This window comes from Colossoma macropomum, unplaced genomic scaffold (assembly GCF_904425465.1).
Source record: "Colossoma macropomum unplaced genomic scaffold, Colossoma_macropomum, whole genome shotgun sequence".
Classification (NCBI taxonomy): Eukaryota; Metazoa; Chordata; class Actinopteri; order Characiformes; family Serrasalmidae; genus Colossoma; species Colossoma macropomum.
This window is the reverse complement of record NW_023496021.1, coordinates 44,957-69,846: the sequence shown is the minus strand read 5'-3', so window position 1 is coordinate 69,846 and position 24,890 is coordinate 44,957. Positions and strand designations below refer to the sequence as shown.

General features: G+C 37.3%; 1 protein-coding gene across 7 annotated transcripts; it reads left to right on the top strand.

Moving 5' to 3' along the window:
• Window positions 1–110: 110 nt before the first annotated feature.
• Window positions 111–24,323, top strand: fam118b (family with sequence similarity 118 member B). 7 transcript variants are annotated; one of them, XM_036564629.1, is made up of 9 exons: window positions 1,118–1,298; window positions 1,442–1,517; window positions 2,735–2,824; window positions 3,396–3,648; window positions 14,645–14,872; window positions 18,932–19,060; window positions 20,154–20,451; window positions 21,539–21,604; window positions 23,633–24,323. In XM_036564629.1, the coding sequence occupies exons 3-9, from the start codon at window positions 2,742–2,744 to the stop codon at window positions 23,644–23,646; spliced, it is 1,071 nt and encodes a 356-aa protein (XP_036420522.1). In that variant the 5' UTR covers window positions 1,118–1,298; window positions 1,442–1,517; window positions 2,735–2,741; the 3' UTR covers window positions 23,647–24,323. The 7 variants fall into 7 exon arrangements, with proteins under 7 accessions (XP_036420519.1, XP_036420528.1, XP_036420527.1 ...); XM_036564626.1 differs by lacking the exons at window positions 1,118–1,298; window positions 1,442–1,517 and adding an exon at window positions 111–359; XM_036564634.1 differs by lacking the exons at window positions 1,118–1,298; window positions 1,442–1,517 and adding an exon at window positions 1,085–1,111.
• Window positions 24,324–24,890: the final 567 nt, after the last annotated feature.

Here is a 24,890-nt window from a genome sequence, read left to right as displayed (position 1 = left end):
GAATTTTACATGATTATACTCATGGTGTCTCCCAACTGATAACCTCTGAAAGGATGTAAGAGGATATTTAAATGAAGTGTTCTAAGGAAATGCATGACCCAAAACTGATGGACTGAGTAAATGACTATCATTGACATATTTTCTTGCATTGCATTTTACTCACAACTAATTAGACACTACTGCTCTGTATTTTAAAATCAAAGATATTTGAGTAGCCGTCAAAAAGCAGCTCCACCTATAGGCTCCATGTCTATATTCAAGATCCTGAGTGAGCAGTCTGAACTCTGAAAACGTTTAATAAATATGACTGGGATCTCTGTTCGTCTGGCAAGACAGGAGGGGAGGAGACAGAAGACAATGTAAGCAAGCTGTTATGATATATGATGGACGTGTAGGAATATTTTAGCCATAAAGGTCATCGAGGATGAAGCACTACAGTGGTGCTAGAGGAGGGGTGGAAAGAGGTTTTAAGAGTTTTTAGGAGTCCGACATTTCTAGACTTGTGGATTCTGTCCACTCAAGGGGAAACTAGGTGCCATTTTAGTTCGGTGGCAAAACAGGGTACTTAATGATGTGCAATTTGCAGAGCCGTCAACCTTATCCTGTTTGAACAACGGGTTAAATCAGCCTAACAAACTGACTAGATCCCCAGGTATGCACAACTGTCAGCATGTAAGGGAGCCATAAACCTACTGCTGCCTCATTTCACATGGGTACACCGTGTCATGTCCAAAATGGTCTACTGCCTACTATTAACTAGTTTATTGGGGGGTGGCGGGGGGCAACATTACGTCTTGCCAGTTAAATGGGGACATTGTCTGGCTTTAGTGACGCTGTCCTGTTATATAAGGAGCATGTGAACATTTGCAAAGTCTGGTTTTCAGATTTGAATCTCACCATCTGTTGATTTTTCCTGTCTCTTGCTTTGATCTGTCTGCAAAAAAGACTTATTTTGCGTTGACTGGAACTGTGTATCACAAATCGCTTTTGAACGATATGAGCTCTGGTATAATTACTAAATAACACTTCTAACCAATGTATTCCCCTCCCTCCTCTCTTTCTAAACCACGAGAGCTTGTCCAAGGAAGGAAGGTGGAGTTTAAAATTTAGGGTCTGTTTAAGTCGCTGTTCGCTTAATAACTGAGTGTGACTAGGAAACAGATGATGCAGCTAGAATTTACAGTGGGGTGATTTAATCATCTTATTTTAATTTAGTTAGACAAATCCGTTACGCTTAAGTTAACGTGACTTCAAAACGGTTATTCCCATACAATGCGTGGGCAGATATAAGCGAACAGGTACGAGGATTCGCTGGCAAGTTATCCTTTAGTAGCTAGCTAGGCAGGACCCAAAATCAGCGTTTGTTGAGAGTCGCACCAATAATGCAAACGTAATGCGAGCACAATTCCGTGTTGAACGACAAAATGTGTTTTTTCTTCAGCTGACTCATATATCAGATAAGGATTTTTATTCAACTGAAGTTCAAAGAATACGGGAATTAAGTTTTTTTCATCTGGGTAAGCGAAGCTTGACACTTGCTTAAAGTTTCAGAAAAGTAACGTTACATTAGCTACCTAATTAATCATCTTTGGTGTTGTCTGTAAACAAATGATGCCAACCTCTCCTCTTTGCGGCCAGCTGTGTCTCTAAGTTACCTATTGTCTTTTAGCTAGCATGGTTTTGTTAGCTTATTAGCTCCCTTGCCTTCGTCTGGCTAACTATATAACTATGTAACACTTGCTGTAATTGTTTGCCAGTGATAGGGCGTAGTCACTTAGATTATTGATTCATGTGGTAGAGGCAGTAAGGCTAACTGCGTTGACTTTTTCCACGTAGCTCAGGGTCAGTACAAGCCCACAACAGGTGGTTTGTCAGCTACGTTGGATGACATTAGCTTGGTTATTAGATAGCTTAGCCACTGTCTCCGGAGATCTGTTAACGGGTGGCTAACTTAACAGCCTAAAGTGTGTCTAAGAGTTCGCTGCTCTTTATTTCATTTGCAAGATTCAAGAGCGTAACTCAAGTGGTAACCTGTTAATTAGCTAGATAACTATAAAGCTACTTAAGCCCGTGTATCTTAACTACTTAAATTAAAACCACGCTACCTAGCTTCTTATTACGACCACAAGTCAACCACATCTAAGGTAGAAGTTGCATGGAATCCTGCATGACATAACGGAGCCCGATTATTTGTATGGGAATAATTCTCGCAGAAAGTACACGTCACCAAATAATATAAATCACAGTGGGCGCTGATAAAGAGTAGGTTTCAAATATACTCTGCCAAGAGCTCCGGTGTAACATTTTTGCCACAGAAAGACTTCTTGCTGTACTGTAATTTGGAAAAGACAGAAGTTTTTCTATCACCTTTTCATGGAGAAGTAAGGTAGACGTAGTTAGACTGGACACTGATACATTAGGAGCAGCTGGATTTTTTTCCCTGGCTTGTTCCAGGAATGATTGGATGTAAAGGCTCTGATGACGTAATTCCCGTAATCTCTTTCCGTTCTGTGGCTTGACGAAAAAGAGCAATTAGGTTTACCTATAGCTATCTGGTTAAACTGCTGAGATAGATGTAGGATTGAATTCTTGCCAAAACATGCCAAAAACCTTGTGTGCAGCAGCCTAAAACTGTAACAGCGTTTAAGCACTTGATGGCTTAACCATCAAGAAGTACTGAACACGTCAGGGTTTGTGTTCTTTAGTAACGTGTTGGAACACATTTCTGCTGTAGGAGTCGAATGGCCTCTGTTGTGACGGTCAAGACAGAGAAGCGACCTGCTCCTGATTCTGAGGATGGTGAAACGGTGGCTAAAAAAGCCAGGTAATAATATTTGCCAGCGGTGAAATGGTCTGGTGTTTGTACTATTCTGAGGCATTATTATTATTTCTGGGGCAGAGGCCTGCATGTTGTTTTGGTGGCAGTAGCGTACATTCCAAGAACTAGTTTAGATCTGTTAATCCTCCCGCAAGAAATCAGTCCAATGGCTCATTAACTAACTTTGACAAGGCGTTTGCCTCAGCCAAAAGCTCCCACGTGGTTTCTCATAATCAGCTTACATTATGCTTAGTAGTGGTTATGATCTCAGTATTAGTAGGCTAAAGATAACTTTTGTCTTGCTTAACTTCTTAAACTAAGAGACTTTTATTACGTCCTAGGATTATTAGTAGTAATTAGTAATTACATAGAAAACAATATGCTTATGTTATGGTGTGAGGAAGAAAATGTTGTTGGTTCTGTGGTATTGATATTGTTTGTACATAACCTACTCAGACCTAAAGGTCTAAAGTTTTGTTTTCTTTGTGCACTTTTTTTTTTGCATGATCACAACTGTTCTCACATATTTATTCCTGTCCAACCAACCCATCTGTCATTTTCTGACTTTTCCTTACAGAAAGTTATTACCCAGCCTAAAAACCAAACGTGCTCCAGAGTTGGTCCTGGTGATTGGCACTGGAGTAAGCTCGGCCGTGGCTCCCCAGGTCCCAGCACTGCGCTCCTGGAAAGGCCTGATTCAAGCATTACTGGATGCTGCCAATGATTTTGACCTGCTGGAGGAGGAGGAAAGCAGGCGCTTCCAGAAGAGTCTACAGGAGGACAAGAACCTGGTGCATGTTGCTCATGACCTCATTCAGAAACTCTCTCCGGTAAGAGACATACCATGCTACATAAAGGCTTTTTATGAAGAACGGACTTGTTCTTAGTAGATTGGGATTTATTTTGATGATTAATTGAGTATTCTGTGTGTGTGTGTGTGTGTGTGTGTGTGTGTGTGTGTGTGTGTGTGTGTTTTAGGACTAAATAATTCAAATGAACATAACAGAATTATAACATACTGTACAGAAACTTTCAAAGATTCCAACATACTTTACTAAAAAGACAGAAAGGATGTCTTAGAAAGCACACACATAAATACACATATATGTGGCAAATATGCATAAAAATGGTTGTGTAAATAATGCTTTGTTTCTTAGTGTGAGAGAGTAGAAGGCGATTTGAAACAAGTGTTATCACGGTATGTGTGGGTATCAGCAAAATCAATTTAATGTGTGTTAAGTAATTTTGAATGCTCATGATCTCATTCAGAAACTCTCTCCGATAAGAGATACCACAAGCATAAAAGCTGTTTGAGAGCTGTTTTGTTCTTAGTAGACTGACATTTATTTTACACATGGGTTGAAGGGACTTATCAGTGATTAGAAAATTATTAGTGTCAGGGAAGTGGGAATGTTTTTTGAGTTAAAGGCGTCAAAATTTTAAGCAGCATGTATGTGCCATCAAATGTCATTTTTTTTCATTCAAATTAGATTTAGAATTGACGTCAAAAAGAACATAACATGCTATAAAATGGCAAGAGATGACAATATACAGGTACAACTGACACATTAAACCACTGATGCACATCCTGTTCTCTCTCGTTGTAAACTTTATACAAATGAGTTACGCGGCAACCAATCAGATTGTCGATATGAGAACGATTGAAAATGATTGTGTCGTGCCCATAGTCAAACTGCATAGTGAGATTCAATACTTGAATGTGGGAGATATAATAATTGAAAAAAATGTATTCAAAACATGAGACATAGTAGATTTTTACAAAAGTTTGCAAAACAATACTAGGGGCTCAGAACTAGTCTGCAACTTTACGTAAACATTCACTCTGGACTTGGTAGTCTTTTAGTGGCATGCCCCCTAAAGCAGTCAACATTTGGCAGGGGAAACGATTTGACTCACTGTAATAATAATACGTGTTAACTTGTTAACACACCATAACTACTCCTGGTTTGAAAATAATAATATATAAATAAAGCATAATGTAAAAAATACTAACTCCATCATAAATCAAGCATACATATGCCTTTACTACACTCGGGTTACTATTTTAAAATTCTTTTTTGCAGTTAAACAATCTTGAAATCTTGAGATGCTACAGCTCCTTCAGCACCCTCGTCTTCCCACGTCCCAGATTTGTTTATTTTTCTGTCCTTCTTTTTTTTGGTTCATTTTGTATGTGAAGTTGACACTCTGTTAGGTTTATGAAGGAAGGGACTCACACTGGCTTTATTAATTAAATAAATGCATAAATAATATTAACTTTCCCTAAAGTGATCTCCTTTGTTTTTTGCAAGGAGATTGTTGAACACTGGTTTTTGTTTTGTGTGCGTGACTAATGCTTCATTGTACTTTCTCAGTGAAATGGAACTCCAGCACGAACCTCCAGCACGAACCTCCAAAATGCAGAGCATTGGCGCTTATTTTATCTGTTGAGTTTTGAAGGACAATCATAGATCAGGTATTAGCCATGGCCACACCGATACTATGTGAAATCCTTTGGCTTTCTGCCACAGTGATTTGACTGAAATAAAACAGTCTTTGTTCAGACTGTTTTGAGTCCAAGCATGGCTGACATAAATACGCAATTTATAGGTAGATGCCAGTCTTCAGATATTATATATGAGGTGTTATGTTGCTATTTGCTGCAGACATAACTATGTGGTAATCTCTTTTGACAAGTTCTATTTTCTTGTGGTTTCTATGGTGCTAATCAAACAAACTTGTCTTTCTGCATATGGGCTAATAGGTTTGAAACCCTCTGGGAAAATCAAGCCTATTCATTTTGTTATCCTGTGACAGGATAAACTGCCTGTCATTTCAGTAACTGAAATCAGTTAGATCTGAACCTTGTTTGTGATTATGTGAACATATGCATCGTTGTCTCTAGGCCACACAATGTGCAGCCTTTTTTTTCCAATGTTGCCCTGCTGATCTCTGGGCCAGAATGGACCATGTGCCTTCTGTGTTACTGATGCTCTTCAGTGCTGTGGCACACAGCTAAAACATGCTTTACTTCAGCTGTTTGCTGTGTTGTGACAAAGTAGACAAACAATTCTACATTTTAGTTTTGCAGTGACATTTAAGCATGTCTGTGTAATAATATTGTATTATTATAATTCCATACTAGTTAATACTTTATTATTATAATCCCATATTAATATGGATTAGTAGTACAAAAAACAACAAAGAACAACCTTAAAACTGCCCTGAACTTGGCTTGTCTGATCATACTCAGCACTCAATAAGTGTCCAAGTTTTGAGACATTGAGTATGTTTTGGATGCAGTTTTCTGGTGTAAAGTTTTGAAATCCCACAGAATGTCAGCAGGTTAACCTAGTTTCATGAGTGCTGTGAAAAGTGAGGACAGGGAAGAAGGAGGCTAATCTTAGAACACCTCAGATTTGCCTTTTAAAGCAGAAAGTGATAAATTTGTCAAGCTGTCTACTGTAATTTTGTTTGTGGAGGTAAATGTAAGTTGTTTGGTGTGGCAAAATCTTTTTGTTTTCTTTATGACTCTTAAGTCTTAAAGTTCAAAATCAACTGGAAAGGTTTTAGCTTTGCCATTGGAAAAAAAAATCAGGTCAGGTTCAAAGTACACATAGCCAATGTAAAGACCATCAGTTGATGTCAGAGGATTTCAGAGACATGGATGTTCTTTCTGGTGAAACACAGCCTCCCTTTGGCTGAGAATTTGTGTAATCTCTCAGTCATCTTAATAGCTTCTAGGGCTGTCACTGTTGACTAGTCTACCAGTTATTTTGATGATTGATTCAATGTGTGCGTGTGTGCATGTGTACGTGTGTGTGTGTGTGTGTGTGTTTGTAGGGCCAAATAATTAAAAATGAGCAGGACTGAACTGTAACATAATGTGCAGAACCTTTCAAAGATTCTGAAATACTTCACTAAAAAGATAAAAGGAAGTCTGTCAATACACAAATATGAGGAAAAATACATATACATGATTGTGTAAATCAAGCTCCGTGTCTTAATTAGCGAAAGAGCAGAAGAAGTATTGAAAATGTAAATAAAAATAAAGAATGGCTACGACCTGTAAAGCCTAACATTTATTATTGGAGTACTCTGCTAGCCTGTTAACCGGCTACTGAGCAGTTCAGCCTAGACCTAGTTAAACAAAATGTTTTATTTCATAAAACATCAATTTAACTTCCACTTAATATATAATCTATTAAGTTTACAAAAAATAATACGATTGCAAAAATAATAAGCTGATTCTCAGAGAACATTTTAATTAATTTACTTTTTAAGTAATTGTGAAAGCCCAAGTAGCTTCTTCCTCTTGCCAAGACATTTGGCTTGAGCTGCCACTAATATCAGAAGTTTATATAGGCATAGGAATAACTAACAACACAGATTGCACAGATCAAATTGTAACTAAAGATTAACTCAGCATTAACTTTTTTTCATTAACAAATTTCTTTTAACATTTGTTGCCAGATATATGTGCAGCTGGTGTAAAAGCAGTGTTTCTCACAGATTTGTAATATACTTGGGAAGTGTGAGCAGGAGGTAGGGAGCAAGAGGAGACACAGACTCTAAAGCACAAATAAAGAACTTCTTTTTGTATATTTACAGACTTAATTTATGTCTTTTAAAGCAGTGTTCTTCAAACCTCCTCCTGGTGCTGCATCTAATGTTCCCTTACCTAACACTATTGCATCTAATACAGCCAATCAAAGGCTGCGTCCAAAACTGCTGACTACTTCTAAAATAGTTAATTAGCTGGAGCAGATATGTCCAATTGTGATTGGAACTAGACTGTACAGAGTTGGTCAATTGGTGAATTGTGATTTAAAGTTGTACATCAGCAATTGAATTTAAATTTATTAAAGTGCGTTCCATAAGTCATTTTGGGGTCTTAGTGCATGCAGTTCCATTTTTAGATAGGCTGTTTGCATTTGCCTACATTTTGTACTTTTCATTCGTTCGGATCAACTGAATGAATGAAAGAAGCTTGCGTTTCTGTTTGCTACTTGCAAACTTTTGGCAATATTGTTGCACTGCTACCAAAAACATAAGTGCACATTGTGCAATGCAATCTGTATCTTACTTGTAAAGTCTAAATTGTAGATGTATTACATTTTGTGGACAAGTAAAAGGGCAGGTGGTGGTTTGGCTCTTTGGCTCTGGTTCTGTGTAATTACTAGCAAGCTTGTACTAAATCCTTTAATGAAGCAACTTCAAAAAAATCTGTAAAGAAAGGTACTGTGTTTGAAATAGTCCCATAAAAACCATACCTTACATTCAAAAATCTGGATCACTATATAGCAGTAGTGGACAATAACAAAGTAAATGTAATTCGCTACTGTACTTAAGTACTTAAGTTTTTTTCTAGCTAAGTATTTCCATTTTGGGTGACTTTTTACTTTCACTCCACTACATTTCAAAGTCAAATATCTTATTTTTTACTCCACTACATTATGCAAATTCTGTCTCTCCTTTTGGCTTATGTGTGTATAAAAACGTGACATTTTTCAAAGTCAAAACAAAAGAAGCGCAAAGCAAGCACACCAATCAGGGTACAGCGCACACTTTGTTTTGAGCTTGTTTTTACCAGCTGGACATACCTACCCAGTGCAAGCATACAGTTCTACGATGGCATTTTAGGGCCACTGGTTTAAGAATAGAAATAGTAGACTTCAAGAACAAAGTCGGAATATTGCGAGAAAAAAGTCGTAATATTTGGAGGATAAAGTGGGCTAACTGTAGGGGGGCTGCCATAACGCGTTGGTGTCTCAGTTGCTGTACTGGCGCGCCGGAGCTCCACACACTCGTCTCTTTGTGGATCAATCATTTTGATTATCGTTCTCATTGTCTGTGAAACTTCATGCTCTCTTTGAATGGCACAGAGATGTAGCCCCCGATAGCTGTGTAGGCGACCCTGCCTGTGATTCTCCTTCAACAAAACAGACAGACAGTTTCCTCCGAGTCCATTTGGTTCTTTTTTCCAAATAAACAGTTTCCTGCACAGCCGCGTAAAATTTTGGGAGTGCCTATACCAACATAAATGATGGAACGATATGAAATATGATGGAATATAGAATTATGTACACAAATGCACTTGTGACTGGCATGTGCCGTTTTTCTGAATTTATACAAACACAATTTCATGTTATAGTAAATTACTATATTCCAGCAGATGGAATATAATAAAGAAAAACTCATTTGTGAACCTGTGTTTAAAGCAAGTTTTTATTAAACTTGTAACTAAGTTGCAAATAATCTTAAACTGAAACTTTGCTTGTTTGAAAAATGTTATTTTATAGCTACTTGGTTCTACCTAATGGAATTTGTTTGCCTTCAGTTTTGTGCTAATGATAATTTTAATAGACATCAGTGACAGACTAATTAATGACATTCTATTAAAAGATTGGTTTACCAAGAGTGACACTAGAGTATTTTCACCTAAAATGAGTTAGTGAAGCAAGAGTCTTGTTACAAAAATGGTAATAGGACATTAAAGTCATAATTGATCTTTTACTTTTGATACTTAAGTACATTTGAAGGCAAATACTTTCGCACTTTTACTCAAGTGGAGGTCTAAAGGGAGGACTTCTACTTTTACTGGAGTAATATTTTACCTTGGGTATCGCTACTTTAATTCAAGTACATGATTTGTGTACTTCGGAAACCATTACAGTGGCAGTTCTCCTCTCTACAAATTCTCTGGCTGTATGATAACGATTCTGAGAGTGGTGCAACAACACTGTCAAAAGCTTTCATGTAAAGAAATGAGATGCAAGTTAAACCAAATGGACATATCACAAAGATTGTGGGTAAAGTTCAAATCTGCCTTTTTAATTTCATATTCTCATACTGTAATACATCCATCATTTACAAGTAATATGCAGATTTCATGGTACACTGTACAGTTGTGGTTCAGGTAGCAGTGCAACAAAACTGCCAAAGGTTTGCACATAGTAAACTGAAACGCAAAATTGTACAAGTTGATCTGAATAATGTAAAGTAGTACAAAATGTAGGCAAAATGCAAATTTGCACATGTGAAAATGGAACTGAATAGGCTAAGACCCCAAAATAACTTGTATTTGTTGTACTTTAATAAATTCACAATCAAAAGCTGATGTACACCTTCAAATCACAATTTACAAATATGATATGTTTTGGCATAAATCTAACTCCATAGTTGACCACTGTTTAAAAACACTCCTGCGGCGTTGTTCTTTGAGCATGAGTATTTTCTACCCTGTGAAACTATATTGGGCTAATGAGTAAATGTCAGTATGCTCATGTTTCTTTCTGTCAACAAACTGTCATGTAAATGACAAAACGGATGGTTTGACCTGCTGCTCAGTTCTTATCTGATATCTTTGTTAGTGCTATAAAACAAGATGTACCACCCCCTTCCACCCGTCACAGTAAACTGAAGTGTTTGAATTACAGAAGATACTTTAAAAGTGGTTAATTACATGATTGTAGGCTACAGATGTAGTTTACTACAGAATCGAGGGCTGTTGATCTTCTGATGTCAAAAGTGAGCATCAGTTGTGTATGTATTGCTGTGCTCCACGTTATCTGCTACCAAAAATGTACTGAAAATTATTTCATTGTAATTGTACTGGTACACATAGGCATATGTAGATGACACAGCCTTCTAGTCATATTGGCTGAGTAGGCAACAATGTTCTATTTCAATTGAAAGCAGCAAGGGGTTTGGTATTCTAACAATAAATATTACAAAAGTCACTGGTATGTGTGACAGTGAGCTGGTTCATGTTAGCCAGCTGGAGAAAACAGCAGATTGGGGCCTTGTTTGGGAATGTAGTGTTAGCTAGCATTACCAGTAGCTTTTAGCTAACTTGATTCTGCAGCCCTTTACAATTCTCTGAGCATATTTTCTGGTGAGGTGATGACAGAGCAATATATCCGCATCTTTTGTAGAAGATATCCTTATATAGCATCAACTGGAATCTGTATGACAGGCCTCCCCATTCTTCTTTTTATGAAGTCTTTCAGCCACCGCTTTTAGTTAATTCCACCTTGAACTGTGTTGCTGTACCATTGGGTGCGTTTAGGTATTGTTTGTCATTCTGTAGTTCATGTTATGCGCATATTTCGGGCTCCAGGTCTAAGCTCGAATGCTCTTTGGTCAAATAGAATGAGGTTTTCAAAAATCTGCTCTCTTGTGCCCTGTGGTACATAAAAATATTCAGATCCTGTTGCGCTTTTTCCTGTGCATACTTCTCTCCTGTATATCACTGGATCCTCTGAATTGCCTGAATTACAAGGTTGTTTGAGTCGTAATACTAATACTCCTGCATGCAAGCTAATGCTACTGTGCTTCAGTTTGCGTCACTAAGCTACATGAAATAAGGCTTGTCAAAATGTCCTGCTGTAGCACATATTTATAGGTAACTCCTTACATAAAACCTCTGGATATGATATTTTGATAGCTTAAATCCGCTTATCAATAATTACTTCCAGCATTAAAACTACAAAGCTTCTTATTCACCAGCTTCTTGTTCAAATTTTTCTGTTACACTTGGCAGTTATTACAATGCCTTAGAATTCCTAGTAGACCCTCTGACAGTGTATGTAATCTTCTCCAATTTGAGATGACACTTGACTTCTCTGATCCTGAGTGTTTGTCAGTGGAATAGGGTCTTTCCATTTAAACAATATTAGTCTCCTGGCCAAGAGAGAGCAGAAGGCCGTCATGTTGATTTCCCACCTACTAAGAGGGGTATCCACAGGGGCCACACCAAAAATGCAATGAGACTTTTCCAAATATTCTCGAAAAGCCCTCAAAAGATGGTTTGCTAGAAAGTAGAGCTTTGGACATGTCCAATACATGTGCAAGAGAGAGGCTGGGGCCTGCCTGCGTTGATCACATGTGGGGTCTATGTCGGCATTGATTTTACAATGTCTGACTGACACTTTTAAATTGAATAACAGCATGCCCTATACATATGGAACAGGAGAACATTCTCTGTATTATTTTGTGCTCTGATATTAGTTTGTCTTAGTCGGTTTCCCATATACTTTTAAGGAGGTCTAAAGAAGTCGAATTGTATGTGTTGAGTAGTTCATAAATTATACAATATAGACTGATTTTAACCACTTTGCAGTTAAAAACTCTAACAGAGAAGTGGGAGGGCATAACAGAAAACAATCCAAGTTTGAAGCTACAAAGTTACGGAGCTGCAAGTACCCATAAAAGTGTGATTTGGGTATTTTGGCATTTCTGTTTAAAAGCAAAACTGACCACAGCCCTTTTAGACTAGGTAGCAAAAAGTCTCGTCCATTAATGATGGGACAAACTTGTGATTTTATGCAATTGTTGCTGCTTGTGACAGGCCCCCAAGGGAGAAGGATCTTCTAAACAGGTTCCAAATTTTAATTGAGTGAATAATAACCTGGTTAGAGGTGAAGCTAGAAATAGGCTGTGTGAATGGTAGAACACAATAAAGCACCTAGAGAAGTAGACCCAATGGATGCCCCCTCCAGAATTGACAATTCAGGTATTGTGACATTGTTCTTAACCCAGTATAGCAATGTTCCTGCCCGGTAATAATACAAGAAATTTGGGAGCGCCATCTCTCCCATTGTATGAGATTTCTGCAGTACACTTCTTTTAATTTGGGGTGATTTATTGAAAGAAAGAACTGTTAAAAAGTAATTTGTCCGTTCAGAGAGAGGGATGGGGCTCCCAGTGCTCAATATCCTGTCTCAGACTGGATAGCTGGAGGCTGGTGAATTTTCATTCTGAGTCCTTAATTGCATATGTGTGTGGGATATTTAAATTCAAACATAAGAATACTCTGCCATTTTACATATTAATGCTACTGATATGCTTCCATAATACCAGCATACCACGAAGTATAACCTGTGTGTGGGAAACAATGAGAAAAGATGTATTTCCCTCCCAACATTTTGTTATGTTGTTTCACACCTTACCTGTTATCAAACACATGTAAAAATAGCTCTGAAAGTACAGAATGCCTGTTCACTTTTAATAGAAGCCATTGACAAGATGAATTAAGAAACCACAAAGCAAATGGACAGATCTGTTCTCAGAAATATTCTGTTTGTTCTTCTTTTGTGCTTTGCTCTAAGGATTAGCTGGGAGCACACAAGGGTGGGATAATTTCTCTGTGCTCTAAAAATCACAATCTGATCTTTCAAAAAAATGTTGGATTCATCTTCACACCATAGCTATTCGCACCTGATTGTGAGTGGTGTTGGTTAAAGTGCAAATAAGGGGGTCTGTGTTTCAAAGTATAATACAGCTTTAAATGTCATATTGAAAGGAATACTCTTTGTGAAACAGTTTTTCAGAACATTTTCATGAATTCTTCAGCCAAAGGGATTTGCAAATTAAGCTGTAAATCTGTGTAGTTTGTTCTTTCCGAGATAAGACTAGTTTTCCAGAGGGAGGAGTTTGCATGCTCCACACTCCACACACTCCACCTGATCACCGTGTATAACAAAAAACCTTAAAGATAACCAAAACTGCTTTTAAACTTTCTTTTTCTGTAGTCTTTGATAGTTGGATAAAACTTAATATGAACAGCTTTGGTAAGACATTCTCTTATGTCTGTCTCATTGTCTCACTAATTGTCAGTTTTCACCTTTGCAATATATAGTCATGTACTATAAATATTTATTCACAGAGTTGGCTTTTTGGTATATTTTAGTACAAACCCAATTTCAAAAAAGCTTTGACAGAATGTGAAATTTTTAAGAAAAGCACTTCATTTTACTTTTCTTTTACTTTAATGAACACAGTATGAAGTATAAAGGCAAAATGTTTTATCAATTTCACTGTCTTTTTTTATGTTAATATATGCATACTCTGAAACTGCCTCCAGCACGTTTCAAATCCAGGCAATTTAAGTCTAGGAACACTGTGAAATGTTCCAGAAACCATCTTTTTGTCATGCTTGGGTATAAAAGCATCCAGGAAAGGCCTAGTCCTTTATGAGCAAGGATGGATCCAGGCTCACCACTTTGCCAAAAGGTGTGTCTACAGTTTAAGAACAGTTACAGTTTGATAACAACTCTTCTCAACACACAATTACAAGAAATGTGTAGATTGCATGTACAGAATCATTTATAAAAAAAATCAGAGAATTCTGAGACATCTCTGTGCATAAAGGGCAAGGATGAAAATCAGCACTAAATGCCAGTGACCTTTGATCTTTCCGATGTCACTGCATTAAAAACTGACTTGCTTCTGTAATGAATATAACCACGTCTTGACTAAACCTTGTCACCCCTTGTCATTAAACACATACAAATGCAAATTAAGATTCTGCTATGCAAAGCAGAAGCCATATATCAACAACATGCCTCTGTCCCAAAGTTTTTGGAGCATGTTATAGGCGTCAATTTAGAATAAGCATATATAAACAAAAAACAATAATTTTAATTAGTTGAAACATTAAATAACTTGTCACTCAAGCCTGTTTTTATTTACTTTTTGCCTACTGTAGAATTGAGATTGTGCTAGAGTATTTCTTTAATTCAGCGATTTCCAACCATGATCCTGTAGAACTACCTTCCTGCAGAGCCTAGTTCCAATCACAGTTTGCCACACCTGTTCCAGCTCATCGTCTTACCTATTGGTTGGATCAGATGTATTAGAGTTAAGTAAAGGGTGGGGCAGATTAGTGGATACAGGTTGGAGCTAAACTCTGCAGGAAAGTAGCTTTTCAGGGCCAGAGTTGGAGATCACTGCTTTAAATTGTTCTAGAACATTATTTAGACTTCTTAATCTTTGTTGTTTCCCTAAGCACACTCACGCAATTTTGTTTCTGATTGTGTATAGCGGACAGGAAATGTGCGTTCCACCTTCTTTAAGGACTGCCTGTATGAAGTGTTTGATGATTTGGAGTGTAAGATGGAGCATGCAGGGAAGCACCTGCTGCGGTCCGTGCTCCAGCTAATGGAAAGCGGGGCGCTGGTCCTCACCACAAACTTCGACAATCTGCTGGAAATCTACGCAGCTCACCAAGGCACTAAGTTAGAATCCCTGGACCTCACAGATGAAAAGAAGGTACAGAACACCTTGGTACTGATGCATTGTGTTTTGTAGCATTTTTGTGGCTTGTTGATAGCCATTGTCTGTGTTTCAGAGCAAGTCTGAGCAGTTTTTAAAGAGGCTATTATTTATATAGGAATTTATTTAAATTTATGATTACATATAAATGTATTTTTTATGACGGTATTGTGTGACATATGTGTGAGAAATAAGTAGGGGGGTGTGGGACACAACCTATTTTATGTTGTTAAACAGGTCTCCGTAGAAGGTGCTTTTGGTCATGATCTTGTATTCCCATAGCAGCATCATCTGTGATTTTCCACAAGTAATCAGATATTTTTCGAATTGCCGTGAAGTCTGCTTTTGTTCAACGAAATTAATAATTTTCTTTGTCTTTTTCTTTTTTTCTTTTATTTTAATTTGAGGAACCAAACAGATACATCAGACAAGTGGAGAAAAACAGGATGATAAACAGTAGACAAAACAGTGAAAAGCCTCCAATAGCTCAGTTCACTGGCGACATCTTTTGATTACATATACCCTACAGCACCACATACACTCGTACACACACCGACACACCAAGACTTTCCAAACAATACAACAATAAAAACAACCTTACCTTTGAAGGGGGGAAGAAGGAAAATAAAAAAAAAAAAATCAATCTGCCGGCATAACCTTCAAAATACAAAAGAAAAGAATTCCATTTAGCATAAAATGCAGCAGTGTTGCCTTTTATCGTGAATCTAATCTTCTCCAATTTAAGAAAATGCATAACATCACGGAGCCATAATGCAATTGAAGATGGTTTTGAGGACTTCCACAATAATAAAATATGACATTTTGGTCATAAGGATGTGAATGCTAGGATATCGGACTGAACTCCAGTGGGTGGGGGCAGATCAGTGGAAAGTCCAAATATTGCAACAGAGGGATTCATACTAACTTTAAAACCTAAAACCTTAGTCATTATCTGAAAATAGTCAAACCAAAATTTATGCAGAGAAGGGCAAAAAAATACATATGACTTGGATTACATGGGGTAGCATCACATTTATCACACTGATCACTGACGTTTGGATAAAATTTTGATAAGTGGGACTTGGATCTATGAACTCTGTGTAATACCTTAACTTGCATCAACTGAAGCCTTGCGCACAGAACACTTGAACATACTTTATATATGGCTTTGTCCTACCATTGCTCTGTCAAAATAGAGCCCAGCTCACGTTCCCAAGCACTTTGATCCTATTAAGGGAGAAAACTATGTTATTGTAAATACCCTTTTGGTGCATGTAATATACAACTGTTTTGAAGCATATAATCACCTCGCAGTGAGCGTTAGCCAGGTTAAAGTACAGCCTCCACATGGTGGAGTTAATTTTAACAGTGTTACAACTGAAACTCTCAAAGTAAATATTGAAAGAACTCCATATTACCTTCTGATAGGAGAAAGGCGGCTCACAACCTAGAGCCGCCACTGATACATAAATTGACCAACCAAAATCAACCTGCAAATTAAGCAACGTTATTCCCTTTTGCCAAAAAAGGTGCTAAAAAAGACAAAAGAGGACTTAATATTTACTTCACTATTAATCAAAAGTCAGTTAATAACTGTAGTGCCCTTATTTTTCAGGATTGTCAAATCTAACAGATAAAATGAGCGCATGCAAATTTTACAGAGTTTTGTTATTCATCAGTTTCTTTTTTTGGCATATATGCATGATCAAACACATGTCTCATGATGTGTGTGCATATTTGAGCGTAATATGCATTTTGAATTTGCATAAAATTTGCTGTTGGATAATCAAAATTATTAATACTATCAATATCAGCAATAACACTAAAAATAGAAAGTCACAGTAATACTACTAAAAACAGTGTTTTTTGAAAATAATCAGACAGTCACATCACTCTTCGATCTGGATAAAAGGTACAGTGTTTTGAACAGTTAACATTTTATTCTTTTCAACTGGTGTAATTTAAAGCTATTTAACCTCTGGCTAGTAGAGAGACTCTGCTTATGGGCACAATCATTGGCTCATGAGTATTTCATATTGTTATTCAGGGTGGTCAAATCTGCATTTCTTTCTACACAACTTTGATGAATAAGAGCCAGTGTATTTTGCTGTTTTTTGGCCGTTCTCTGTTAATGAGAATAGTCAGTGTAGCTGTGATCTTGAAATGTTTCTTAGGCTGGGCGTACACTACACAACTTTTAAAATCTTAACAGATTTCTAAGATGAAGAGCATCACAAACTTAACGTCAAGTTGTCACAGAATTTATTGTCTTTTCGTCATGAGGGAGCTCACACTAGACGACAAGGCGAAGAGAGAGTATAACACATTTAATGAGTTTTGGCTATGAATGAGAACTCAGAATCCCAGATCTCCTCAGATATCACGGCACAAATAAAGCTAAACTTACTGGACCCGGACCTGTTTGTGCTTAATGCGCAGTGAAAGCGCAAACTGCAGATTAATGTGAGGTTGAGAAATGCTGATACAGTGAGAGCTGTATTTCACTACAAACTGGCAGCTGACTTGAAATTGTAAAAAGAATGCTTTGATGTCTGGTTCCATACATTATAAACATCATAATGGCTCTAATCTGCCACGTTCCGCTGTTCAGGTGGAGGTGGTGTTCGTGAAAGTTTTGAGTCGTAAATATCAAACATGCTTGATAATATCGAAGGGCCTCCAATCACATCAGAGTTCGATTACAGGACTAAACATTCACTCGTTTCACCTCTCACACTATTAGATCATCTGTGCCATCAGTCACTTCCGATCGAGCTCTTGTCTTACAACCCTAGCTGCTGACAACTGCCAGGTTGCATTTATTTATAATTTAGACATCATCCTATCTGAAAACTTTCCTTATGGACTGCCTTTGCTGAATCTGTCATCTGTGTTTGGTAATGTCTGTTGAAATTAAGCATGTTTGAATGATTTAAGAGTGAGTTTACTTTGTGCCAGAGAAGGAGTTGTTTATGATGTCACACTCTATGAGGAACTCTGGGTAAAATTTTATTGTCGAAACTCTACATGTTGAATGTATGGTCTACATTACAGATATAATCTCTGACTTGTCCTAGAACGATTGACTAGAGGATCTTGTCACACTGCATAACCAAACTGTGTCACTGCCAGTCATATGTTAGGATGCTGGAAAGCTGCCATAGGTACATAAATGCCCATCCTGGTTTATCACCCTTTGCATCCAAGACAAAACTTTGTGTTTTAAGACATGACATTTTCACTATAGAGGGTGCTCCAGGCTTAAAGTCCACCCATCCACTTTTTCTTGCCACTTTCCGCTGTGCTGGATCCCTCTGCTTGCTCATCGTGGCCAATTCTCTTGCATTTGTTTTATGGAAATGAAGGAACCCAAATTAAACACAGACTATTTTCTGTTTCCTATTTGTTTTAATGTTACACAGATGCTTGCAATGGGACTACAGACTTATCTATTTTATTTTGAGAGTATATCAGTTGTCCACACAAACTAGAAAGTTAGCTCGTTCAGTCTCACTTGCAGGCTACCTACCTTAACAAGTATCCTGAGAGCGACTTATGATTTAAACTTTTGGTTCCCGCTCAAAGCACATAAACTTTATCCAATCAAACATCTTCCATCCAAATCTTCCCTGTCAACAGTTATGTATAAAACAGATATTTTCTTTATTAAACCATTGTGGATTCAAAGAAGAAAAAGTGAGTCATTGTTTAGCCTCTCTACCTTCAGAGGAAGTTTGTCTTTCATGACAAGGGCCAGTGTGCCCTTGCCAGATTGCCTAAATGCTGTGTGGTGGCTGGACATGTTTGCTTAAATTAGAATCAGCACATTACCTAGATCTGCTACAGTCTACGTCTTCTACAATCGGCTACTTCAGTGTAGTCAAAAAAACAAAACTGCAGCGTGCATCATTCAGTTGCAGTGTCCTATGAGGTAATTTAATGAGTTGAAATGTTTTCATTGCCTTTCAATAAGTGGAAAAGACAATCCATTTCATTGGAAAGACAGTTGGATGCCCAGTTAAACGTGTGTAATTGTGCCTGTGTCTGTGAATGTAGGTCCTGGAGTGGGCTCAAGAGAAAAGGCGGCTGAGTGTGCTCCATATCCATGGCGTTTACACAAACCCCAGTGGCATTGTGCTGCATCCAGCTGGTTATCAGAATGTTCTGAGAAATACTGAAGTCATGGTGAGTAGATTTTTTTTTTGGCCTCTTCCTTATCTCTAGTTCTAGAATTGACAGTAACCACCAGACAGCTTTGGATAGTCCCCAAGGCTATAAGAGCTTAAAGCTCACTAAGATTTTTATATGATTCAATATTTTTACATCAGTGTCTTAAGGCATATGTATATTTGGCAGGTTTGGTTTGAACACGGAGCATTTGCTTTGTTGGGGACAGTATGTGACAGTAAGCAGTGATCCACTTTGACCTGTTTGGTTAGAGACTTGTTCTGAAATTAATGTCTGCAACGCATTCAAGACATTCAACACATAGAGTTGTGAGGGACAGTTTTAATAGGAATGTAGGGAAATGTTAAAAAAGCATTAAACAGGTGATGCAATTATGCTTGGATATAAAAGGTGCATCTGTCAAAGGCCTAGTGCTTTATGAGGAATGATGGGTTGAGGCTTATCACTCCGCTAAAAATGGCAAAACCGGCGTGCTTGTTAGATGAACCATACAGGCCCAGGAATACTGTCCTGGTCTGTCATGGTATGGGGATGTATTAGTGCCCATTGCACAGGTAACTTTTAACATCTGTGAAGGCATTAACAGTGAAAGATAAAAACTCATTTTGCAGCAACATGTGCTGCCTTCTAGATGATATCCTTTTATATATAAGGAAAATATAAAAATAAATGTGGCCTGTGCAAACATTATGGTACATTTTGTGTTTTTTTTGTTGTTTTTTTTTCCCCAAAAACGTTAAACGTAGCTAAGAGAAATAGACATTTTTGCACTGAAATGTTTTCACTGTGTGCTATTTGCTGTGTGCAATTTGCTAGAAGCTTAAGTTAAAGTAATGCATTAGATTTCTTTCAGGGAACTCAACATACATATTCTATAATGATGCAAATGCTGTCTAATATTAAATCAACATGATTGGACAAACTAATTTATGCCCCTTGTGGGGTGTCTTGTTGCACAAACACAGTTCTGCTGTCTTGTGACTGAACAGTTATGGTCTGGTCACCCTATTTAGAAGGTCATTTTGGACGATTTTACTGAGGTTATGGTCACTTTTGGTCAGCAATAACTGTATTGTTTTTTGTCCTAAAGAGGGAGATCCAGAAGCTGTATGAAACTAAATCATTTGTATTCTTGGGCTGTGGACGGACAGTTGATGACACCACCTTCCAGGCACTGTTTCTAGAGGCAGTCAAACACAAGTCTGATCTGGAGCATTTCATGCTGGTGCGCAGAGAGGATGTTGGAGAGTTCAAAAAGCTCCGTGACAATATGCTTGACAAGGGCATTAAGGTCATCTCTTATGGTAATGAGTATGCCGACCTGCCCGAATACTTTGAGCGTTTGGCCAATGAGATCTGCAACAGGGACGTGGTGACCAATGGCTGTGGTGAGCACAAATGATATGTTTCTGCTTTGCTAAAGCAAGATGTAAAAGTCACATTAGAACGACATTGGTGCAAAATGTTATAAAATGAATAGTCCTTTTTCTAAAATCTGACTGACTGAGTCAAATAATATGTACACACACACACACAGACTTGCTTGCACGCATCAGTTGATTTAATTAAAATTATTAAAAATCACAAAGAATGATGTAGATATATCAAGAAAAGTTATGCAAACATAGTATATTGTAAAATCATCAATTTAATAGGAAACCAAATATTCCTTGTCATTTTTAAATAAAATACTTGATGTAGTATGTAGACATTGTTAAAGTTTCAAAACAAACCATTCACTTCACAGTCCATTCAATCTGTATGGAAAATGACTGTTCAGACTAATAAGAATTCATGTTTTTGTCACCCTGTCCACCTATTCAGCCTGTAGCAGTTTAGCTCCACCCCTTAATGTTAGTTAGAAGGGGTATTTCAGCCTGGACTGCTTCTTGAATGAAGCCCAGCACAGGGTGACCAATCAGAGCATAGCTCATTTACATATATAATTCTTAAATGCACAGTAACAAAAACTCTCTTCATAGGGATAAAGAAAGCATGGTCATGTAAAAATGAACGAAGACTGTTTTTGGTACAAAAACCTACACAAATGTTATAAATAGGTTCCAGGGGAAAAGAATAAAATACTAGAAAAATGTAGGATATGGGCCTTTTAACAAATGACATTGCTTAGCAGAATAATTGGTTATTGCTATTAACATGAATACATTATTAATAATATTTATTAAATGTTGGTATATTTTATCATAATGTATTTTATCACCATTTTATAAAAGCGATGAGTCGTTCAAAGCCCTGCATTATAGTAAGTTCAGCCTGCTTTGTGTCATGTCTAGCAACACACTTATCTATGGTAAAAACTCTTCTAATTAACACACCTAATTAAGTTCTTGAATTCAATCAGATGTGTTAGAGAAGGAAAATGCCAGACCTGAACATGTACACCAGTGTTTTAGAAATTGAGTGAACATGATTATGTTGTGTGCTGGTAGATTAACTATGTTCTGATTCTCACAGGATCTCCAATACGAGACCTAGAGGAAAACCAAAATGGCTTTAGTACACAGAAAAATTTCCTACAAGGTTAGGGTTTTTTATGTTATCTGATGTTCACTACCATTCAGAGGCTCGGATTTGCAGTTCAAAAATTTGGAATCATTGTTTTCAATAATATAAAACTAGTATTGTGCAAAAGTCACAGACAGCCCTTCATTTATTTCACATCCAATTAAAATTACCATTAAGTAACAATATTCATTTATTATATATAAGGCACTTTATTAGGAACACTGCTCTTTCATGCAATTATCTAATCAGCCAGTCGTGTGACAGCAGTGCAGTGCATAAAATCATGCAGATATGGGCCAGTAGCTTCAGATAATGTTCACATCTGGTATCAGAACAGGGAAAAATGTGATCTCAGTGATTTTTGTCCATGGCATGATGGATGGTGCCAGACAGACTGGTTTGAGTATTTTTATAACTGCTGATCTCCTGGAATTTTCACGCACAACAGCCCCTAGAGTTTACACATAATTGTGCAATATAGAACATCAAGTGAATGGCAGATCTGCAGATGGAAACGCCTTGATGTGAGGTCAATGGAGAATGGCCAGACTGGTTTGAGCTGACAAAAAGGCTATGGTAACCCAAATAACCACTCTGTACAATTATGGTAAGCAGAAAAGCATCACAGAATGGATAACACGTCAAACCTTGAGGTGGATAGACTACAACAGCAGAAAACCACATCGAGTTCCACTTCTGTCAGCTAAGAACAGAAAGCTGAGGCTGCACTGGGCACACCAAAACTGAAAAAACATTGCCTGCTCTGAAGATTCTTGATTTCAGAGGCACACAGATGGTAGTGTTAGAATTTGGTGCCAACAGCATGAATCCATTGACCCAACAGTGAACAGTCTAGGAATATGGAGGTGGTGACCATGTGCATCCCTGTCGTGAACATGACAATGAGTTCAGTGTTCTTCAGTGGCCTTCCCAGTCACCAGATCTGAATCCAACAGAATGCCTGAATGATGTGGAAGAACAGGAGATTCACAGCATTAAAGTGCAACTGAAAAATCTTAAATCTGGTCCATACAGTCATGTCTGTATGGACCAGAGAATCTCAAAGGAAGGTTTCCAACAATTTGTGGAATCCTTGCCATGAAGAATTGAGGCACAGAAGCCTGAACAGCTAAATATAATTTTTTTCGGTATTTAGTGTGTCCACTATTTGTTAGTTCAGTCTTCAAAGTTGTTTGAATTTTCTACCCCTAGTAACCCCCAAAATATTCAGTGATGTTAGGCTTTTTGCTGGCCAGTCCATTGTTCTGACAATGCGAGCAGGTTATTTGTTTGATTTGCAAATGTTCTTCTTTTTAGTAAATTTCCTTTTCTCGGTAATGGTTTCTTGACAGCTGCATATCCTTTCAGACCAGCAGTGTTGAGTTGTCTTCTCATAGCAGAAGGATGGAAAAACGCCGGTGGATTCTTTTTTTCAGATCTGAAACAAGAGTGGAGCTGATTTTCTCCTGTCTCTAGTAATATAATGCTGCACTACAGCTTTATAAGCTTTAACTAATTTGATTATTTTGTATATTTTATGTATAAATATTATTTGTTAGTTTAACCATTCAACTAATTTGACCAATAATGGACAATACTAATGGATTTTATTACAGTGGATATTACAGTGTATTACTATATATAAAAGTATCTAAAAGTTTTTGATGTTCCCAAAAATATTGAATAAAACATCTTAAAATGCCATTTGGTGTCTAGCTTATAGTATTTCATTCAACATGTGATATTATTGAATAAAATAAGAAAAATGATTAATATGACAAGTGGTTCCAAACTTTTGAATGGTAGTATATATTCTAAAATAATTTTCTGCTCTTTTGGTTTACTGTATTTGCTCCCTTTGTTGCCTGCAGAACCACTTGAATACACCAAAACGTCTTTGTTTTCTTTTTTTATTCTTTAAACTGTTTAAACATAAAGGCTTCTTCCCTTTAGGATAATACTTTTTGTATTGTGGCTTGCAGTGAACTGAGGTTTTACTGGATGTGGCTCTCTAAATGTGGCTTTACCTTTTTCTCTGTCTAGATTACAACTCATGACAGCCTAGGATCTCAGTCAAGACACAGCAATGTCACAGAGTTCAGCTGACCCCTCCAGTCTTGTCTGGTGTTGCTGGTTCCTCATCAACAACAGACTTCAGACTCACTAGCTATACTGCTTGTTGTCAGGTAAAAAGGAAAAGATGCCACGACCCTCTGTGCACTGAGTTTTGATGTAAAAGAAGCAGAGATGGGATGAGAGGTGGAAGATCCTGTTCAGTATCATTTAGCAATCCCTGCCCACCTAGAAGGCAAGAGTGAGAGTAATTAAAGTAGTTTCACAATATACTTTGAAATCCAGAATTTTCTTCTCATAACAAATACCTTGAAAACGTATCCATACATGTTTCTCACACACCCATGGAAAATCTTGAAATTGTTTGTGTTTGGCTGAATTAAATGAGCAGTATAACTGAATGTATATGGTTCTCAGGCCTTAACTTGATCACATAACAGAAGATCACGTAAACTTCATGAGATAAAGTGAGAGTTAAAAAAAAAGAAGAAAAAAAAAAACTTCAAAAATTCATCACTGACAGCTGAGTCATTGTGATCATTAAACAAATTATTTTATGACAACCAAGTGCTAGACCACTCCTTTAGGGATGAAAGAAAGAAGTTGTAAAGAGTTCTTCATAAATCTTTTGTATTTTTACTATGTCTTTGTTGTTTTTGTTGATTTTAGTTATTTATAAGCGCTGTTTTAAAATAAAGTCTTTTGTTTGGTACCACACAATACTGAATGATTATTTGGGGAAAACAGCATTGGTCCAAACAAGGTTATATGTGGTTAGTTATGTGAATCTGAAATCCTAATGCATTTTCCTTGTGTACAGTGACACACTGAAAGGGTCACTGAGCTAATATGTGTTTTTCTTTGATAATGGGTAAGTAGGAATATTGGGAGGAGGAAGTAAAACATGCTATCACAGCATATCATTTTTCCCCATCTGCTGGGTGCATAATGACATAATCGTAAGAGCGTTTTAAAGTTGATACATTTGATGGAAGATTACAGAAAAACAAATGTCATCTTTTAAATGATATGAACAGACTTGGAGTAACAAGGTAAGAGAGTTCAGTTTTGATTTCAGGTTGACTTTAAACTAGCAGAAAAGTGAAGCACGTAAATTTGCATTTTACAAGCCTCACAGCTTGTGCTCATGCGGCTTCTGAGGGTAAGAATGCTGATCTTGGATCTCTTTCCATCAGTCAGTAAAGTGGTAGGAGAAAAATCTATTCCA